At 37.6% G+C, this 22,700-nt stretch overlaps 1 protein-coding gene across 4 annotated transcripts in view; it reads right to left on the reverse strand.

Annotated features, from left to right (window-relative positions):
• ADAMTS14 (ADAM metallopeptidase with thrombospondin type 1 motif 14) overlaps nt 1-22,700 on the reverse strand; it is a 78,502-nt gene that overhangs the window by 51,599 nt on the left and 4,203 nt on the right. For all 4 annotated transcript variants that reach the window (XR_005557270.1, XM_039348160.1, XM_039348161.1 and 1 more), the window contains exons 2-4: nt 21,712-22,097; nt 13,581-13,737; nt 12,049-12,239 (exon numbers count right to left, since the gene is read on the reverse strand). Coding sequence is in view for 3 of the 4 variants with exons in the window: in XM_039348160.1 (XP_039204094.1) it covers nt 12,049-12,239; nt 13,581-13,737; nt 21,712-22,097 (734 nt within the window). In the remaining variant the exon portion in view is untranslated. The remainder of the gene's footprint in view (nt 1-12,048; nt 12,240-13,580; nt 13,738-21,711; nt 22,098-22,700) is intronic.

Here is a 22,700-nt window from a genome sequence, read left to right on the forward strand (position 1 = left end):
TTTGGATTTGGGACCATGGGGCTGATGGACCTCTGTTGGGACCTAGTGTCCGGGGACAAAGGCCTGTGGACTTGAGCTGAAGTTGTTATTTGAGGCCCAAATAGAGAACTCTCGGAGGTAGCAGTAGGATTAATCTCTTTTGGAGTCATTTTTTGGGCTTTAGAAATTTGCCTCTCTAAGGCCTGATGTCTCCTGGCAGCCTCCTTTTCTGCAGCCTTGGACGGAGCCTTGCCAGATAGAGTCTTTGTTTTTGCCTTCAGCTTCCCTGCTGCCTCCAATTTTGAAGATTTCCGCCTCCTTTTACTTGGGGGGCTGGTGGGTGCCAAGACAACCTCGGGCTGTTTGTCTTCTGCCATCACATTGGAGGCCCTTCAGCACAAGTCTGAGAATGGGTCTCAATAAGAATAGGAGCTAAGGCCCAAAGTGATGACTGCTGGAACTGATAAAACCAGTATGGGCTCTTGGAAATGGAGCTAGGGCCTGAAGTAAAGAAATTATACAATACTGATAAAACCAGTATAAGCTCCTGCGGGGGTAACTGTGAATCACAGTATAGTAGGAGGCCAGCAATGAGTGAAGCAGAAGTTGTAAGATAAGGCTCTTAGGAGAAACAGCCCAAAGAAAATTCCCAGGTGCAACAGTGTATCGCCAGAGGCAATATCAAGAGGATTTGCCTACGGCAAGGTCAAGTGGATGTGCCTGGATCCAAATTGCAGAAGTAACAGGCCACCAATAAGCAGGATAGGGTCACACAAAATGACAGCCAACCACGTGTGAGGTGGGACACTGATGATGACTGCACCAAATGGCTGTTGCCCACGTGCGAGGAGACTGACCAGGGAAACCACACTAGAGAAGAAGACGAGGGAATCTCTTTACTGACACTCCCCTTGTAGTCAGAAAACTCTGTGGAAGAACGCTGAGGGCTCTGTAACAAGTCCCAAGCAATCCAAAATGGTGGCTCCGAGCACGCGGAGAGGCCTGGAGGCCAGAGGACTCCAGACTGAGGCAGGACAAATTTGCTCTGTTAAATAATCCTAATTAACCGCCTGAAAAACTCCCTCAGTCCCCCCCTTTTTTCTCCCCAAAAGTAAAGGCAGGAGAAAAGGCACTTCCCACTGCCTAAACAGCTCCTTTGAAACAGTCAACTAAAATGGCGTCCGGAAGCAGTGCAGCGATCCGCTGATTGCAGAGATCGTTGAGTCGAAGCCCAGCCGATCTGCCAGTGTTTGCAGCCTCCGCGGAGCTCCGCCGATCAGCTGGAACGATCGGCAGCGTCGGGGCTCGGCTGGCTGTTAAATACACAGAGCCTCGTGGCTTGAGCAGCCAAAGAGACAAGGGGGATGGAGGGGAGGAAAGGGCAAAAAAACAGAGGTTTGCACTGAGGCTTGCAAAAGGAAATAAACTAAAAAGGTTCTACAGAAGAGGAAGGATAATCCATGGATAGATAATACAGGGAAAAATACAACCTGACTAGCTGAGAGGAACCACCATGTCTTGCTGGGTATAAGACTAAGTCGGAAATGGGACAGCATGACCCGGCAAGAGGAATGGCTAACTCTCAGTCTTAGTCTATTGGGTAGAAGGGACTTCAGGAAACCCACTCTGTAGATTATCCATCCTCATGCTGGAGAAGGCAGGATCTGGCATGCAGGCACCCTTTGCCGCTGCTGCCACACATTGTCCCGCGTGCGCCTCTGGGAGGGGAGGGCGTGTGCCACAGCTCACCTTCCCCCGCCACTGCCCCCACCAGCACGAGGATGGTCGGCACAGCTTTGCTTCCAGATCTGCGGCTGGCCGGGCTTGGTGATGCAGGGATCACCGCTCATGATCGTGCTGTTAAGGCAAGCTTGGCTCTTTTATGACTCGTGGACCTCAGGAATTCTGGGAGTTGAAGTCCACGAGTCATAAAAGAGCCAAGGTTGCCTACCACTGGACTAGGATCATAAGAAAAGTTATTCTAATTGTGATTCCTTAGTCAAAAGTCTTCATCTGACTAGCAGATATTGTTAGTAATCCATACATCAAGAATCTTCAAATATTGGAATAGAAAAGTACATTATTACTATTATTGGGTATCACATCAATGGCATTATCTGCTCTGAAAATCCATTATCCCTCACCCATTACTTCTAATCTGACCCAATTTAGGCAAAAGATTTAATGTTACAATAACACCTTGCATTTCCTGTACATCAATACATGCACAAAATTTAATTTTCACTAATTAAATAATGGTGATGAGATTTTACTGCTGCGTCAATCTCTGTGTTGACAAAGTACCTCACTTATTTACCCTAGATATATATATTTTCCTAAGGGTGGGCTAAAACAAATAATTATGATTAAGTTTCAGGCAGCAAGTAAGAACACATGGCAAAAATATTCAAAAGATTACATCAAAGAGTTTCAGTTTTCTTTGAAAAAAATACAGATAAGTGTACTTGTATTAAAAACGCACTAACTGCATTTTCAATAAAAAATATTGTGAGATGGTACTCTAAGATACTTTCCAAAGCTACATTTAATAAACTACATTTCCCAACATACATCATGCTGATGTAGAAATGCACAAATGCTACAATATTTAGCATGACAGAATTACTGTAGAACATGGGAAGAAACTATCAGAATCTACTTCTCCCATAGATGGTTTTTTTTTGACATTCCCACATTCTATCACTACCAGACAATTAAAGGCTTCCTTGTTTTCTGCTCCCCTTGTTTCCAAGGTCTTTTTATGCCTCAGGCTGTTTAAATAAATATCTGGCACAAAGGGAGAGCTGACTGGGATCGGAAGAATAAAAGGAAGAGTAACTGTTTATCCTGGAGCAGCCTTTATTGAATTCTGACCACCCCACAGTTATTCTTAATAATGAGAGGATGTTACGTTTAGTTCAGCTTTTCACTGCGGGGAGAAGAAGATTCAACTTTGTCAAAAGTTTGATTAATGAATACCCCAAATTAAATTCTTCCCCAAGGGAATTTAGTCCACAATTACACAATTACCCTGCTTGACAGCCAAAATAGGAAGACACTTAAGAGACTATGTATTGTCACCTAAATTTACTGCTATAATTGGATGTGCAAAAACTGTAAGGAATTACAATGAGAAGTTTTGTCATCTATGTAGTCAAATCAAGAAAAGAAGGCTTTTTTTTCTCATAATTTGTGACTTCTGGCAAAAAAAGTGTTCCATCCTAATAGCAAAATTGGAAGTGTGATATAAATAACATGCCTCATGATTGTAATGTAATTAATGAAAAGACCTATCTAGTTATATAGGTGGAGGATACAAGATAAAAAGTTTCATACTTTATTCACCAGTATCTCAGCCCAGTATTGGTCATAACCATCCTTTCAAATACAATATGTATTGTGTCCTTTCCCCCCCCCCCCAAATCTGGTAAACACAAAAGCTGTGTCTTTTGTCCATACCACTTGATGGGAAAATTAATGAAAAGCTCACCTGACACAATGCTCCTCCATGGAAAAGAAGAATTTCCATATGCACAAAAAATGCAGCCAATTAGAATTAGAATCCAGCTCAGTGTTTCTCAATCTCAGCAACTTTTAAGATGCATGGACTTCAACTCCCAGAATTCCCCTGCCATGCTTAGGCTGAGAATAGAGATTTTACAGAACGGCCTTTTCTCACAACATATTTAACTGAGTTATAAGGGAAAGGAGATAAGCACCTTATGCAAACTCCAAAACTAAGTTAATCCCATTAACCTAGAGAATATCAGAATTAGCCTCAAGCAGATGCCATTTCATTTGGGCCAAAAGAAATATACTCCAGCTAATTTACTTTCCCCATATTGTGTGAGCTACTTTCTGAAGGATTAACTGTCCCTTCTGTCATCTGTGATTAAATTGAAGTCATAGAGAGGCTCTGCAAAGTTTATACTTAAAAAGGTCCAAATGTCTAGGAATAGGGAGGGTTGTTCGTAATGTGGGAACAGAGCCAAAGTGACTGATGATAAACAATGGGTAAAACATATTTAACAGATTAATAAGTGTTTAATTTGCATATTGAGTGCCTAACAAAATGAACAGAAAATAAGAAATGCTGGGTAATTAATTGTCTCAGATCTGGTATAAATAAAGGACACATTAAGAAACTAAAATGTCATTTGCAAGACAACAGAACATATTCCTTAAGTGCATTTTGTTTGTTTCCATCCTCAGTAACCAGATACCTAAGCTGCACATGACAAACTGAAAGCACAAACACCATGCTTAGCAAATGCGGAATATCATACTGTGTGCCCATTAAAACAAAAGAGAAGATAACTCTGTGATCCAGTGTCTGATTTAGATGGCATCTCTGACAGTAGTGAACACCATAAAAAAGAAAGAAGTTATCCAGAGAGAAACTAAATAAACATTTTTAAAGACGAAGTGTAACTATAACAAAATATAAAAGCACCCAACAATTAGCACAGCGTAACGATGACAACCTTTGAACTATGGTGCTGGAGAAGACTCCTGCGAGTCCCTTGGACTGCAAGGCATTCAAACCGATCAGTCCTAGAAGAGATCAACCCCGACTGCTCTTTAGAAGGCCAGATCCTGAAGTTGAAACTCAAATACTTTGGCCATCTAATGAGAAGGAAGGACTCACTGGAGAAGGGCCTAATGCTTGGAAAGATGGAGGGCAATAGAAGAAGGGGACGACAGAGAATGAGATGGCTGGATGGAGTCACTAAAGCAGTAGGTGTGAACTTAAATGGACTCCAGAAGATGGTAGAGGACAGGAAGACCTGGAGGAACGTTGTCCATGGGGTCGCAATGGGTCGGACACGACTTCGCAATTAACAACAACAAAAATACCAAAGGAACTTTCTCATAAAACCAGTGTTGCAACTTAATAATAAAGCTGATTTTGTGCTTCAAAAACTATCTATCTATCTATCTATCTAGCTATCTATCTATCTATCTATCTATCTACCTACCTACCTACCTACCTACCTACCTACCTACCTACCTACCTACCTACCTACCTACCTACCTATCTCTTGTGGAAAACGAATTCCTTACAAATTCCAGAGGGTTTTAGCAGAGAGATTTATTGCAGAGGTTCAGAAGCAATAGCAACAAGTAATTCTGAACCCCGAGGGCAGGTTCAGACTTCAGTTTTATACTTTCCTTTTCTCAGGGACAAAGGAATACACATTGTAATACACATTGTAATACATTAGGTTCGTTTCTCATGGGTATACAATGGAGAGAGTTTGCTACATACATTGTATCCAAGTGCAATGCGCATTAGGTTAGTCACATACTACTAACACAGCACTATTCCAGTAATTATGCAGACACATGATTATTCTAGTGATTGTTCATTATTCCACATTATATCTACCTATCTATCTCAACAGTATCTATAATCTACACAATGTTTCTCAACCTTGGCAGCTTTAAGATGGGTGTACTTCAACTCCCAGAGTTCTGGGAGTTGATCCATCTATTTTAAAGTTGCCAAAGTTGAGAAACACTGACCTAAAGTTGAGTTGTTCAAATGCAATAAATGGCAAGTCAGAAAAAAATTCTAGCTACTTAGATATTTCCCTAGGTTCTGATGGGACTCCAGATAGCCCAGCACGAATTCTCGACCACTGTACAATAAGTAATCAGGCACCTTAATTAGCACTAAAATGTACCAGTTACAATTTTCTCTTCAATAGTATCACAAGAAGGTTTTTTCCCCCTCTAATCAGATTAAGGTGGCAGGAACCGCTAGTAGCTGCTGGAGCTAGTTTCCATCTCTCAGCTTCATGTAGACAAACAATGTGTAAAGAGCTTTATCCTTTCATTTGTAAACACAACTGTTAGGAATGTAATACATAAGCAATAACAGCACAGGGCTGTGCCACTGTGCTTGGAAGTCTGGCAATGATGGGGAACTCTTACAATGGCTGCATTGAGCTGATCCTGGCTCAGGGGTCTTCAAACTTGGCAACTTTAAGACTTGTGGACTTCAACTCCCAGAATTCCTCAGCCAGCCCTCAGGAATTCTGGGAGTTGAAGTCCACAAGTCTTAAAGTTGCCTAGTTTGAAGATGCCTGTCCTAGCTGATCATTCTGCTGCTGATCATATTTTGTGTTTTTTAAATTGATCATGGATAATTTTTGTGTATTTGCATACTCTACTGGTTTTTAACTTGTTTTTATTGATTATTTTTTATATGTTGAGAGCCGCCCAGAGTCATTTAGCTGAGATGAGCAGTCATACAAATTGAATAAATATAAACAAATAAAATATAAATACATACATACAAACATTTCCCATTTCTTACAGTGTGATTTTCAAAATTTCCAGCTTCGGCAGATTGCTTAAAGGCTTTAAGCCAAGCATTTGCTTACTTTCCAGCAGCTGATACTTAGAGAATAAAAATCTCTGGCCATAAAATCCAGGAAAGCAAGCTAGGAAAAAGTAATTCCCTTAGCTTTTATCAGATTATTTTTAATGAAAATGGGATTATGTTGTGAATAAATAAATTAATAAACAATTGGTGCTGTTCTGCCTGCCTTTTATTAGTCCAGCAAGCACAAAGGCAGTGAGTTTTAAATACTTCTGAGGGTTTACCCAAAATAGAAGAAAATGCAATATAAATGATAAAAGCCCATATTGCATGCTTGTCTTTTACCTCTATTACAATAGTTGATGGATTTACGCTCCTGGAAACTCTTCATCTAATAATTGCTCCCAATCCATTCCTTCTCTTCCCATGCGAAATGCCACGTGGATAGTCCTGTATCATCTGAACATGCTCATTCAAGATACTGTTCAAGACATTCACATTTGAGATAGTAGGCAAATAATTATATCAGTAAATACTGTAACAGTCATAATAGCTATGCTATCTGCTTTTTTCAAAGCAAATATCAGCTTTTACAGCACCACTTTAAATAGTCCAAATAAGTCTTTGTAAACATTTTTTGATGAACTGTTTGAAAGACCAACATATTTCCAAAATATACAGAATAGTCAAGTAAGTTTATTACAGTCAAAGACCAGAAACCAGAAAAACTTTCTGGACAAAGCCATGCAGGCAAATTGAAACAAAGCAGATTAAAGTTTGTGATGGTCAAAAATGACTTCAACTGTAATGGCATATATAACCTGTACATATGCATGCATCCCTGATTGGGGACAACTGTAGACAACAAACTTAAATTTAATTCTGTTAAATTTTGTGAATACAATGGTTTTGTGAGTCCTTCATATAGGTTTGTGTGCTCACTACATCATAACTTGGGTAAGAAGAACACTATCCAACATTCCCAATGTATGAATGTCTAATTCATAGCTGCTCTTGAACATAATGAGATAACTTGATGGTCCAAAAATTATGTCTGAAGTCGGCTGGTTCTGAGAAAACTTCACCTGGTTCATTTCAAAACAGATTCTAATGTTCCTTTGGAAAAATCTGCAGATGTTCGTTCTCAGAAACAAGGTCTACTCCTGCACCAGTCTACCTCTTCACAAAGATTCTGTGAATATTCCCTTTGAATGCCAAATAGGGAGACACCCAATTCAGTTGAAGAGAGAGATGTTCTTCTAAGTGTTGTTTAGTCTGCAGTTACGCAATATGCAGACATATTGCAATGAAAACTTTTGTTTCAAAGAAGTACAATAAAGCACAACAATTATCTGATATGAGTACTTCAGTTATAACTTTGTCAGTGTGACTATTTAAAAAAAAAAGAAAAAATAACCCATGCTTAGATCCATACCACACTACTGTTCTCCAAATAAACCACACTTGCCATGGGAATCCTTTCGCTGGAATACCCATGAGGGAATATGAAAGACAAAATACATTCTGTATTCATTGATGGATTCTCATTGGAGGTCTCACATGACAACACATGACAACACCTAGAAATCTCTAAAAGACTTTTAAGCCTCCTTGCTGTCAATGCTGCAGTTTCTGCTAGTTCATCAGTTCCTTTCTTCTTAGGCGGGAGATACTCTTGGTGTAAACTAACAGGATTAGTGTTCATTTGCCGAGCTTTGATCAGGTTGCAATTTGTATTTGTGGGCAAGATTCTCATAAATTCTGAACATAGTTTTTCTCCTCCCTCTGCAAAAATGCAGGACACTTGATTTAAGTGTACATTCCATTAACCTATTTCCTGAGGAAGAAATGATATGCAAAGGCAAAACAAAACCTAAATAAAGAAATAAAACATAAGTTGTTTTTGAGTAAAGTTAACATCTAGCATTGCTTATTCCCTCTACTAATGTTAAGATTTTCAAGAACTCTTTTATTTTTCCATTTCTATCCAACAATATTTTTTAATGGCTCAAATCTTAGAATATGCTGTTATGTACAATTAAAAACACAAATCATCCAAGCAAAATAAAAATATAACAAACCAATTTTCAACAGTTGCAAGAGGTTAAATGCCTCATACGTTTAGGGTAGAATCCTAAACAATCAACAAACAGACTTGTAATATTATTTTCAAAATAAATAAGTTAGCATCTAGCATTGCTTATTCCCTTTACTAATGTTAAGATTTTCAAGAATTATTTTATTTTTCCATTTTTTATCCATTTTTAATAGATCAAATCTTAGAATAAAAACACAAATCTTAGAATAAAAACATAAATCATAATAAGGAAAATAAAAATATAGCAGAAACCAATTTTTTAACAGTTGCAAGAGGCTAAACTCATGAGAGTTTAGGGTAGATTCCTAAACAATCAACATATATATATAATTTTGTAGTCGCAGACCAAAATGCGAGTGCAACAAAAGAAAACACAAGAAAAATATAATCACAAACAATTAACACCAGAAGCCTTGGCTAAAGGGAATTACAACGTTCTCCTCTAATATAGGAGGAGCCATCCCCTAGACAATGTAAAATCAAATTACTAACATTAGAACCAGAGGGATCAATTCCAAGGAGAGGCAATAATTTAATTCTGGCTGTATTATACATAGGGCAGTATAATAAGACATGCTCCACAGTTTCAACTTCAGCCCTGTCACAGGGGCATAGTCGGTCACTAAACAGGAGACTCTTGAATCGCCCATCAAGGAGTGCTGAGGGAAAGACATTGAAACGGGCTAGGGAAAAGACTCTTTCATACTTGGGGATGGTTAGAGTATAGAAATAAGAGGCCATACAATCAACAAATAGACTTCTCATATTATTTTCAAAATAAATATTGAGATATCTCACAAATGCTTTTGGAAATTTTTAACTAGTACTTTTTCCAGCCAATTCAACCAAAGAAAAGGAAGTATGTATTTCGGAAGGAAGACTTAAACCATGCAACCAGGTTACAGAGCACATGCTTTACATATAAAGTGTCAAAACTCCAGATTTTGATCCTTTATAGGCAGGGTTGAATTCTTGCAAAACTACCGCAAATCCCTGTATATACAGAAGCTGCATTTATGCCCCACTTGTTCTGAACCACCATTTTGCCTTCAAAATCCAAAGCACTGCATAACATTAAACTAGTTGGATCTTCTGACTTAATCGCTTCCTTTTATCATTAGCAAATTGATATTCTATGATTATTAGTGAATTGAAGACTAATACATGGGAGAGGCTGCATCTCCTAGAGAAGCAACCTCACTCAGTTGTTGAGAAGGAGATTAAGTTTAGTATGATAAGGACCTTTGTGCTTTTGCTGCACTATTTTTCCAAAATAAATTTTCTAATAACAAGTCTGATAGGAATCAGAAAAAAAGCCTTATAACTCAATGAGAAGCAGAGCAATACAACAGTGCCACAATTTAATGCATGAGACTTCACCCAAAAAATTAAAATGCAGACCATTCAAGGACTTAAACATTCTGGAATAGCCTCAAAAAACGGAGTGTCAGCCCACTGCTCTCAACATTAAGAATAATAGGTTTCCATAAGCCTTGATCTGAATGTTGCAGATACATCTTCTGTATGCTTTTTAAAAGCAGCTTCACATTATCCTCAAAATGACTTTACCCTCTCCTCTATAGCACATGATGGCTAAACTATAGGCACATAATTGTGTATTTGCACAACTTGCTTGACTCAGTTATGGGGTTAAGTCATTTTCATTGCACAATATATTGAAAGAATTGTGAAACTGAAAGAAACTGCTTAGGATGTTGATCTCACTGTACATTTAATCAAATGGCTTGGATTCATACAACATATGAAGCTGCAAAAACACCAATCAAGGGCAACTTTGCTTGTCTTTACTTGATCTGGTCAAAGCAGAACCACAATTTTTAATTGGGGCTATATAACCAGCTCCTACCACATTCTGAGTTGTCCACCAGTGCTCAGTTCCCTTTTATTTGATCTTATGTATGTTTTTCTTTAAAAGAAATCTATAAGTTATATTCTGCAGTTATTTTAGCAGCAGGAAAAAGGGAAGGCAGCCTTGTCAAATTCTGGGAAAAGCTTCTTCAGAAGCTGCCAAGGCTCAAACAAATGCCTTTTGAAACAGTGCTGCCCTTTGTGTGACATAACCACTTAATGGGAATCCAGCCTAAAGACAAACTTCTGAAAAGATCACCAGCCTTGATGGATAACTAACTAAGGAGGGCCTGAAGCTGTGGGTGTTCCTCACCAAGTCTGCCAGAAATTTGACAAGGTTGCAAAAAGGAAGAACCAGAAACAAAGCAAAAGGGAAGGGAAAGACCTGCCTCAAAGCTAGCAAATGGTTTGATAAACTATTCATTTTGCACTTTAGGCAAAGGTCATGTTTTCCCTATCTTCTTTTAGCTCATTAGGTTCTTTGATGGAGATTTTTCTATCCCAAAAACCCAACTGAACTTCTCTTTCAGTTCCCATCCTTACAGCATCCCAGATACTGACAAACTGAAATGCTTTCCCCACTTTTTTGACCGCTTTTTGTGCTATCACCCATCAATAGGGGGGGAAAAGACAGCAAAACAATAAACAGCAGTGCAGAAAAGGGAGAGAATGTTTTTCTTTCTGGAAAAGAGAAAATCTATTTATGGTTTGGATAGGATGAATAATCAAAGAAATTCATGCTGAAGGCTAGATTTAAAGATCGTCTCAAATGTGAGGTCCACATGTCATAAAAGGGCCAAGTTTGAAGACCCCTTGCTTTAGGGTATTTCTGAAGAACTAGAGGCCCCATCAGCCAACAAAGTAGGAAGTTCAAAAGTAAAAAGATTATAAAATTTAGAAAGAAATCAATCGACTTGGAGGTTTGTTTGAAATATGATACTATATATACTTTTCTACATATACTTTCAATATCTACAAGAAAAAAAATGAGGGAACAGATCCATGAATTCTCCTCTTCCTTGACTCCTTATTTTATTGAAATCTTTAAAAATTTTAACCTTAAATAAATAATCATGGGTATTAACCAAGCAAGACACAATACTGTGCAATAAATCCAATGAATGCCATGGACAACAGCTCATCAGCTTCCATACATTTTGATATAGGTTGGAAGAACGTCCTAGCTCTGGCCACCCATACAAGAATGACTTCATCACTCATCCCCAAAACTGCATACAATATTTATGTTATAATCCCATTTAAATATTTTTAAAAGGACAAAGTTCTATGACTAAAGTTGTAACTGCTCCAAAACTCTTTAAATCTTCTATAAAACTATCTTACAACCCTGTTATACTTCAGTGAAGTAGATCCCTTCCTCATGAATGCTATGTTCTATAAAACATCTGCCCAATATTTTTTGTGCATTTTGGAGTGCCAAATAGGTATCACATTTTTCAGACAGCAAGACCTGAAAATATGTTCCGGGCACAGTACATACTTTGAAGGCATCAGAGAAGACTGCAATACGTAATACCACATTGTCATGCTACGCTTCAAGATATTACATTATGTACTATGACTTCATCCCGGATACAGAAATTCTTAGGAGGCACATCTGGCCTCTTATGTGGGCCATTAATGTGGAAATTTTCCCTGACATTCATACCAGGAAGACTGTGTGATCACACTCAGTCTGTGAACTATGCCCAATTCATTTTTGCTCTTTTTCCCTCCCCTAGAAGACAAGAGACACAAGATGAAAGAGCCTCACTATGTTCATAAGGGTGAGAACATAATTCTGGACATGCTCCTTCCCATGGAACCGTACAACCGAATCATCCACAGCCAACAGGACCTCTATGTTGTAGTCATCCTTCTTTGCATGTCGCCTCTTCCTGTCTGCTTCACCCATTTGATCTTCAATTAGATTCAGAGCCTGGGAGAGCTGACCCAAGATGAAATCTGGAATTAGAAGAGTTAAAAACAAATGATAGTGTAAGACATGGGTGAAACAGGATCACCTTAATAAGCCTGCTAATATCTTTTAAATGCATTGGTCCATAACACCTGCATACACACACAAATTCAGGTGTTCAAACTGAGGTTTATATATATAGCAGCTGGATAGAAGGAAGGAAGAAGGAAGACAGCTACATCCAAGTGCCACCGAAGGATAAGACAAGTCCTAAAGAACCAGCTCAATGGGAAGAACAAGATCTAAGCCAGGGGTGTCAAACTGCCAGCCCGTAGGCCGGTTGCATCATGCAGAAGCCACGCCCACCCCAGCTCCAGCAAAGCAAAAAAGTTGCGATACATCGCAATACATCGCAATATGTCATGTGACGCGGCGAGTTTGACACCCGTGATCTAAGCCATCAGTGTGACGCTACCTACTTTTATAATGTTCTGCTTGCAAATTTGAAAATGCAGCAATGGAACAAATGCTAGACAAGACTCCAGTATTTTCTCATCTAAAGATATAACCTTGGACGTCTTCTACCCTTAGCACTGGATGAAAATGCTAACGGTGGAACCTGCACACTTTCCTTATTAGCATTGCCTGTCTCTCTTTTATTTCCCATCTAATCCCAGGATGAAATTATCTTTTTCCAAACCATTACGAAAAGTTAGGAAATTGCCCAACATAGATTGACATTTTGGAGTAAAAGATAGGAGAATTAATCTTTTTGCTCTTGCTATGATTTCAAATCAGAGAAACACCTACCATTTGCAATATTAAAATAAGCTTCACTGAAAATTGTAAATGTGAGTGGAGTGATACCAATCAGTGAGGGCAAAATCCTTCCATACCCCACCACAGGGGATTAAGGCTAATCAAGAAACATCAAACACTTAAAAAGTGACAAGGATCATATTTTGAGCCTAGAGGTTTGCTAAGCCTTAGTTTTTAGCCATCTTTGTTAAGTAACTCATAACTGTCATGAAAGCCACCATCTCGTAGCCCAACCCAATTCACAAGAGTTTTTGTGGGGAAAATCGGAGGCAGAAGCATTAGGTATGTACATTGTTTTGCCTAACCAAAAACAAAGGTGAGGTAAACATTTTAAAATAAATAAATAGTAACTGGATTCACACATCATATATAACTATAAATGATGCTTTTCAAACACAGAGCTAGGTTTATACAGCCCGCTTACTGTCAATGTGTCTTTGCTCAGAGACATTCAAGAACAATTACACCTTCTTTGAAATTGATGCTGTGCAGATTGAGACCAAATACGAATTCTGTACAGTCTCCTAAATAAGATGAATATGTCATTGTGTTTGTTTCCTCAGTCGTACCTTCATTATGATAATCTTCGAATGCTTCTGTTCTCTCTTGTCTAATAGCAGACCTGCGGTAGACTACATGAGCTCTCCCATCCTCTTCTTTCTCCCACTGTCCTCTCTCCAGAGGCTCAATGAAAAATTCACCATTGTCTGTTCGAATGAGGCCAGCCTGGAAAACCACAGGACAAAAGAATGAAAGAAAAATAAAATATTTATTTTCTTATTGATTAACACACCTTTGAATTTGCTAAAGGTTTAATCACTTCTCTTGTTATTAAAGGAATACTTAAATGTTAATTTCTATCACAATTCAACAGTGTAGCAGTTGTGTATCCCAATATTTTCTTGGTGGAAACAAATAGACAACATGCAGTTTCAGCAATGATCAAACGCCAAAAGCAAATGTCCATAGCCATATTTTTATTTATTTATCGTAGTTATATAGCAGTCCATATCACTTAAATGAGATTTTGGGTAGCATACAACCAATGAACAGTTAAAAACAATGCAACAACCATTGAAATCTATTAATAGCTGAAACTGTAAGTGTGAAAAATTTCAAGAATACAAAATTTTGGTTCTTCACGGACATTTTGCCTCAGGAGAATATTATTAATAAATAATGAGTTAATTATCTGAGTTTGGGGGATTTGTGCCAATGCAATTCTTGTTCCTTCTAATATGTTCTTTCCAATTTATCTATATTGTTCTTAGTGTGGATTTAACAGCTTCAGGAACTGAAATATTCAACTTCATCTAAGTTGTATTCAGAAGTGGCTTTCTAGTTTCAGTTCATGACAGCTCTATTATTCAGGTTTTTAAAAATATGTCAGACAAAGCATGCTATAGAAATGTTAATGAGTAACATCCTTAGACAGAAGTTACTACATGGAACAACATATTTTAAGTAGCAATGTTACAATGAATTGAAATAGCTGAAATGCAAATGGAAAAGAGCTGAAATGGATTGTACATTGACTGCAAACATTCATAGTGCTGACTTAAGCTATCACTAAATCTGCTTGATCACCATGCTCTTTCACTACATCTGTTGGTTAGGCAAAAATTCTTTTCTAATACATAGTGGTTATATCCTGACCCTGGTAAAACAAAAAAGTCTGTGGGAATCTCACACCAGGACAAGCCATATTACTATACTTGGTGACCTCCAATTTATCATTATTTATACATTTATTTATTACTTCAGAGTTGCCTATACTTGCCAGTATGTATGTATACAGTTTGCTGAGGCCCCATTAGTTATTACATTTTCAGTCTCATTTGTTTGTGTGTCTGTATTACCAAAGATTGATAGCTGCATTATTTATACAATAAACACTATATACTATTATTAATTGTGTATTCAAGCTAGCTGCTGCTGATCCATGTGATAGCTGTACTGACAAAAGTAGGAGAGTGGACAATATTATGTTACATTACAATAATTTTATATATATCTTGTTCTTATACACATCTGGATAAGGTGCCATATTTCCTTAAATATCAACCTTTTGGCGATTGCCTCAACCCAAAAATATCTCTTCCACACAAGGGTCTCATGGAGCCTTTTTAAACAAGATTTTTTGATATGAAAGAAACAGAGTTATAAGTATTTCAGCAACTGAACTATTTCCAACTTAGAACCAACATATTTCCCAATAGACTAAGGTAGAAGCTTTCATTTGGAGTCCTAGTGGACGTTCACTTGACTATGAGCCAGCAGTGTGCAGCAGCAGCAGCCAAAAAAGCTAATACAATCTTGGATTGTATAAACAGAGGCATAGAATCAAGATAACGCAAAGCATTATTACCGCTTTATAAAACCCTAGTAAGACCACCCCTGGAATACTGCAGCCAATTTTGGTCACTATATCACAAAAAAGATTTGGAAAAAAAAATTCAGAGAAGAGCAACTAAGATGATCAAAACATACGAAGAACGACTGCAGGGCATGGGTTTGGCTAGTCTAAAGAAAAGAAGAAATAGGGGAGACATGAAAGCAGTGTTCCAGTATCTGAGGGGCTGCCACAAGGCAGAGGGGGACAGGTTGTTCACCAAAGCACCAGATGGAAGGACGAGAAACAATGGTTGGAAACTGATCAAAGAGAGAAGCAACCTTTGAATTAAGGAGAAACTTCCTGACAGTGAGAACAATCAACCAGTGGAACAGCATACGCCCAGAAATCATGGGTGCTCCATCAGTGGAGATTTTTAAGAAGAGACTAGACATTCACCTCTCTGAGATAGTATAGGTTCTCCTGCTTGAGCAGGGGACTGGACTAGAAAACCTCCAAGGTCCCTTCCAGCTCTATTCTATTCTATTCTATTCTATTCTATTCTATTCTATTCTATTCTATTCTATTCTATTCTATTCCAATCCAATCCAATCCATGGTTTTTGTTAGGCGCAAAGAATCAGGACCATATGTTGGATTGCAACATGGAAGATTTATTCAAGTCTATACACAAGACTCTAGTCAACTAATTGGAGCCAGATAAAGGTCAACAGAATTCAGGAGGGGCTGGATTTGGACCGTTTGTGGCAACATAATGACTCTAAGCTGCTGATGCATTTAATTCCATCCACAGCTCTGCCTGTTCTTCTCCTACAGCTTTCCTATAAACCATTGAAAAAAATAATGGTTTTCACTTATAACCAAGAAACCTTCAAGTGGCTTTTTATAAAACCATCTCCTGAATCCTGATCAATCATTCAATAAACTGTTTTATAAGAACATTATATACTGCTATCACACTGTATCAGACTATGTAAGTGGAATGCATTGCAGCAGATCTAAGAAGCTTTATTAGTAGCATAAACCTAGTGAAGTTACATTGACATCAGGACCCAATATGGCCATTACAGAAACATTCACAAGCTCATTTCTGTTGTTACTGACTAAATATTTTAATTTAAGGCAAACTAATAATAAGCTAATCCTAACCAAGCTTGGAAATGAAATCCACTCCCCCCAAAAATCAGAAATAGATTGAGTGTATTCTAAGCCAGTTACCCACTCTTCAACTGCCCCTCCCCCAAACTCTTGAAAGGACATTAATTACAAACACACCTTTTGGGAATGAAACATTCAGTTCAATATCAACACCCATCATGGTAGGTATATATGTCAGCAAAGTCTGCTGTTACTGTCATTAAGCTAAAGCTTATTGATGGCCACTGTACTAAGCAGAGTTTCATATCTGCTCAGCAAATATGTATAGTATAAAATATAGTGTAATAAATGTAAACTATTGAGAATGTTACCCTTATCTTCTGCACGTACACACTGAATGAAGAAGGTATACATTGGGCAGTACAATGTCCATATAATGTCATCTTTCCCCAATTGATGTACTCCTAGTCAGATCACAGAATTATTGATTTTGCTATTAGCAAACTTAAGGCCAATACAAAATAAAAGCAGTATTCAACAGCAATGAAAATATAGGATACAAATTTAATAAATCAATAATACTTTGCTTATATTCCTTCTGAATATTCCAGCAAATTCCATATGAAATTTGAAATTCTACTACTCCTCTCAATTTGCCCCTTTAATTCAAGAGCAATACATTTTCTTAAAATTGGATGCTCTTCCTCAAGTGAGTAGAGATAAAAACTAACAAGAAATCTCAGACGTGATCAAACAAGTGATCGATCGGAGCAACCAGACAAATCTTTGCTCCTTTGAAAACTTGTCATTGCATTTTGATGACTCTTTGCTGTTGTCCCTTCACTGAAATTAAAACTGTGATTACTCTTGCATAATGGGAGAACTTTTGTAAATATGTAATGAAAAATATTCCTCCTTACCATTTTAGCTCAGTCTTACAATAAACAGTATTTAACATAGTGTTTTTGCAATGTAATAGAAATGTTTACTGGATGTTGATTAAGGCAGATTTTTATCCAGCTGCAGATATGATAATATTTGTACAGCTATGGAAGCTCACAGTAACTTCCCATCACTATCTTTTAATCAAAATAGAGTAAGTTCTCATTGCACTATAAATGAAATAATCTTTGGTGGGTCAATCACAGTGTCTACAGTTCTCATATAAAAAAGCTGACTCATTTGAAGGAGCTTTAGGTTGATTTACTAATTTGTTTCCAAATGAAAACAAGAAAAAAATGCTGTACAATGAAACATTATTGTGTCAGAATATTATTCCGTGTTTTATATACTTCAATTTCAGTGGGATAAATAGATAGGAAACTGCTTTTTAAGGAGGCAGGTCAGTGGGACATCTAACTTGTAATTTCTATAACTAGCTTCGGAGTTTGGGATAAGGTCTCTCCAGGCACCAATCTACTAGAAGATGCTAAAGATGAAATCTAGGATCTCCCATGTGTAATGTATATGGTCTTCCCTGGTTTTGGCCTCCATTCTACCAATGATTTAATGATGAAAACTGTGAGAAACTTCGGTTATTTATACTGAAAGAGGAAACAGCAATCAGATTCATAGTGAACTGGTGAATATGAACTCAGGTGAAGGAGGTCCATGGGAATGGCATGAAATTTCAAAAGAGTGGAGTTCAGAATATGAATTTGCCTAACTTGCAAAATGCTAAGTTCCACCTACCTAGAAAAAAAGTCTTTGGTTCAAAATTTAGGCTACGAAGTTCATTCAGCAAATTTGTTTCTTTTACACTTATTTTTCTTCATGTCAGTAATTAAGGAGATTATGCTCAGATAGGCTTTTAAGATACTGTTACTATATCCTAGGACAAAGTAAAACTCCAGGAATCTCTGTGATATCTACATCTTGATCTGCTCTACCTGTCTGGGCTGACCTCAATCTTGAAAACCAATCTCTTTCTGTTCCCCTTATGCTATGCAAAATCAAGGTACTCTGAAAGTATTTATTTATTTAAATTTATATGCAGCCCAAATTATTCTGAGTTTCTTTCTCATGCATCCTTCAGTCTCCAGGCTGTGAAATCTCTTGTCTAAGTCCTTATCAATTCTTTTATGACGTTCTCAGTGTCACTGTAAAAACCTTTACACAACTCAATTGATTTGCTGGTGTAGGTGATCAATCATAACCTGTCATGCAGAATTATCTTCAAAAGATCAATTGCATTTATCTTTGAATAAGCAACGTACCAACTTCTCCTATCTCTGCAACACGGTCAAGACATAATTCCAGATCAAGACATAATTGTTATAAATCCATCCTATATACATTTTAATCCACACATACACATTTACTTAATACTAATTACAATTCTTTTGACTATCTCTACAAATTCCCTTGGATAGACCAAATACTATCATAATAAAACAGTTCTAAAAATAATCTTCCTAAGGAATATATTATGGTATAAATTTGCCTAAATACAAGAGTTTGAACCCAAAGGGTTCCAGTTATTAACATTTATTCTTGGAACAGCGTCTCTTTTTCACTTGTATGCACACATGCAACACTGCTATCTCTTGTTACTTTTTAGTTTAACTTTCTTTTTCAAGAAATAAAATAGGAGTACAGGAATGTCTATTACTGTGTCTGGATGGCAGAAACCAAAACGGTTTTCCAAACAATTGCCTTTGCTACTGGATAAGTCTACCCATTAAATTTACAACTCCCACTGAGTGCTGCATGTTATTCAAAATTAGCAAGTAAAACAATGCCTAGCAAATGATACAATGCCTGGCATAGTCTTCTGAGATCTTGTTTCACAGGTCAATATGCTTTGCAGGCAGGCTGTTTCAGAACGCAGACAGTGCCTTAAATCCACTGCAGATTCTGCAGCCTTTCCTGAATTTTTTTTACAAACTTGAATTCATGATTCTTTGAGATTTGCCAAACATTCCACAGCATAATCAGAAAGTCAAAAGCTGTTTTGCATCCTTTTTCTTTGCCCACTTTGAATCTAGAAGAGACCTTCCTGAAGAGAAATTCAGCAGCTGAGGGAAGTGGATAAATTGCCAAACCAAGGCAGCTCAAACATGGGAGTCTTGCCAACAAACTAATCTCAAAGTGACCCTCCATGCCAAATCCTCTTGATACTTGCAGATGCTGTCCAAGCAAACTCTAGGGGAAGTTTTGAGTTAGTACATGACTGTGCATTTGGCTGCCTGGAGACTTTATCTCAAGAATTCTCCCAGAAGGGAAGAGGAATCTGGATATCTAGTTCTAAACAATGATGCAACAGTGTCAGTGACAAATAGGATTGTCAATAAGCTTGTTGGAGACTTTGTTGCATTAACATTTCCCTACTGACCTCCTTTGCTTAGTTCCTAGTTTCACGCAAGATGCAGTGCATCGGACTTTATATAATTATCATTCTTTTTAACTTGCTGTGTTTTGTATAAATGAGTCCCATCTTTCATTATATTTGTCCATAAATTGTCTATAAGCAATCCACTCATAAGTGGCAAGTAATTAGGTCTTCGATACATTGAGTGAATGGGGCAGTACAGTTATTTTTCCAAGACTGCAATATCAATCTTTTGGCTATAATAAGGGCATGGAGAATCCATTTACCTTGTCCAATTGTCAAATTCCAAATACTAGGTATGTAGTTAGGAAGAATACAATCTGAAAAGTTTAGCTTCTGTTGCACAATGTTTTTATAATCCAGCACTTTCTTCCAAAATTTAATACAGAAGCTTTATCTACGGCAGAACTAGAACTCACAGTCTCCTAGTTTCCAGCCTGGTGTCTTAACCACTAGAGCAGGCTGGTTCTCATGAACCAACTTAGTGTTCAATTAAATTCAATTTTAATTTTTCATTTTAAGCTCTGTTTTCATGGACCTCTAATTTAATTAATATGCATTGTTTACAATTCACAATTATGCTTTGATTCAAGTTTATCGTACTTGCACCAACTAAATTAAGTATAGATACAGATCTCCTTCCTTCCAGAGATGTGTGTCTTCTGCCTTATCTTTCTTCCTTCTTTGATGCATCTTTTATATTTTAAGTCTGAAGGCCAGGAATGTTCTGCTAATGTATTCCAGAACAGTACTATGTAAACTAAACTTTAGTTAGAAGGAACCCAAACTATCACTATTACCATCAAACTGCAAAAATAGCCATCTGAACTTTTCCCACAGAAGCATGAATAAAAGCCAATTTCTTCATAGAAGTTTACTGACCTCACAGCAATAGGATTTGCAAAAGGATGAAGATGGCAAGAGGAAAGAATATAGATTAATGTAGATCAAAGCCATATGAAAGCTAATTTAAAATTCCACCTCTACATCATAGATCGTTTACAACAAATGAGATGCCTCATGAAAATATAGTAAGGCCTCTTGCAAATCCTAAACAGAAATGGCATTGATCTTGTTCATCTACAAACACAAAAATAGTTTATATGTATAAAACATGTGGTTGAAGATTCTACTAGATGTGGTTGGAGATTGTATTGCATGTCTAAGTATATTTACACAAATTCCTTGGGTGTCTAATCGCACCTGGTCAAATAAACTGTTCTGTTCTGTTCTGTTCTGTCCTGTCCTGTCCTGTCCTATCCTATCCTATCCTATCCTATCCTATCCTATCCTATCCTATAGCAGTTGCTTTACTAAGCTACAGGAAGGCACTATATTTGTGTTCTCACACAGTCCTTTTCCTAATTATTTTCAAAGCACTATTTAGTTATGATTCATGGTACAATCAGATTTGATTTGATTATACCTGATTTGGTATTTTTATTCATCTATCAAGTCCTTCCAAGGATCTGGGATAGGCAGATGTTGATGTGCTATGTGTTAGTTATTATTATTGTTCACCGCACAGCCAGTCAGATGTTCTGACTGGATTTTGCATTTTTGTCCACCTATCGAGTCTTTCCTAAGGACCTGGGATATTACTATTAATTTATCCCCACCCGTTTTGTATATATTTATTTTGCTCAACTCAAAGCAGCAAACCTGCCTAATACTCCTACCTATTTTCCATCACAATATAAACTAGATATTGCAATTACGTGGCTTCTTATGCTAATCTTATTCTGCTCTCAGAAAATAATTCAATATGTAATTATTTCAAAGGCTGCACATCTTTATTAGTCCACATGTGGAATTTCTACTTGCAAAACTCACAATAAAGCCATTGTGAGCAATACAAGAAGGAAGTCTAAACGTTTTGGGGTGAGAAACAGAATGGAATGAAACGGCCATTTCCTTACCAATCCATCACAATTGCTGATCGCCACTGTGGCCTCTGGCATGTCTGTGATGCCTCCTGTGAAGATGCATTCCTGCTTCAAGGGTTCCCGAAAAACTTCTTGGAAATCTTCTTGCCACTCAGCCAAAGCACCAGGAGACACCAGCTTCTGGTTGGGTTTCAAGCGAAGGTGCAGTTCCTTGCCCAGAACACTAACATTGAAGAAGTACAATGGATTCCCAGAGATGGCTTGTTTCATAGGGGTGCTACGAACCGTCCTGTGTTGACCTGAGTGATGTGCAGGAGCCGATGAATCAGACACCACATGTGATAGGAACCGTCCCTGGTGATCTACACTGAAGGGCACAATCACATCATATTCACTTAGCTTTCCAGACAGGAGCAGCTCTGTGGAAATAAATACAGATAGACAAACGTCAATACATTCAAATAAAACAAATTTGGGTGTGAAAAGGAGCCTTTCTTCCCCAAATATCTACACTTGTAACTCCAGCAACATGGAATTTTATTCATTGACTCTTCACTTATAGCAAATCCTAAGAAAGTTGACTGCGTGATGTCACAAAACCATATTTTAATTTAGTATGTGTGGCCAGTTTACATTTTGTATGTTGTAGGTACCCAGGGAGGGAAAAAATAGAATTAAAATGGGTGAATTTTGCAACTCAGATACATTAATGCAAATGTACATTACATTTGCAAAAGTCCTATGTATCCTATTTTTTCCCTTATTTATTTTGATTTTACTTCTCATCAGATAGGGCAAAAATGATGTAACTCTTTGGACCACTGAAAATACAAAACATGTATTCAGCAAGGCACTGCCACATACTTTAAAGCATATTTTCACATCAAATGCCTTTGCCAAAGCTTGTATTGCATACATTCCTGCTTTCTGAACTGAAAAAGCTCAGAAAGGTCCATTCTGTGCCATCCTACCAACCAACAATGCATTTTGCACTTTTTTTCTGCACTGCACTCTATAGCTAG

Source organism: Crotalus tigris, unplaced genomic scaffold, assembly GCF_016545835.1.
Source record: "Crotalus tigris isolate CLP2741 ecotype Arizona unplaced genomic scaffold, ASM1654583v1 scf7180000018124.1459596, whole genome shotgun sequence".
Lineage (NCBI taxonomy): Eukaryota > Metazoa > Chordata > Lepidosauria > Squamata > Viperidae > Crotalus > Crotalus tigris.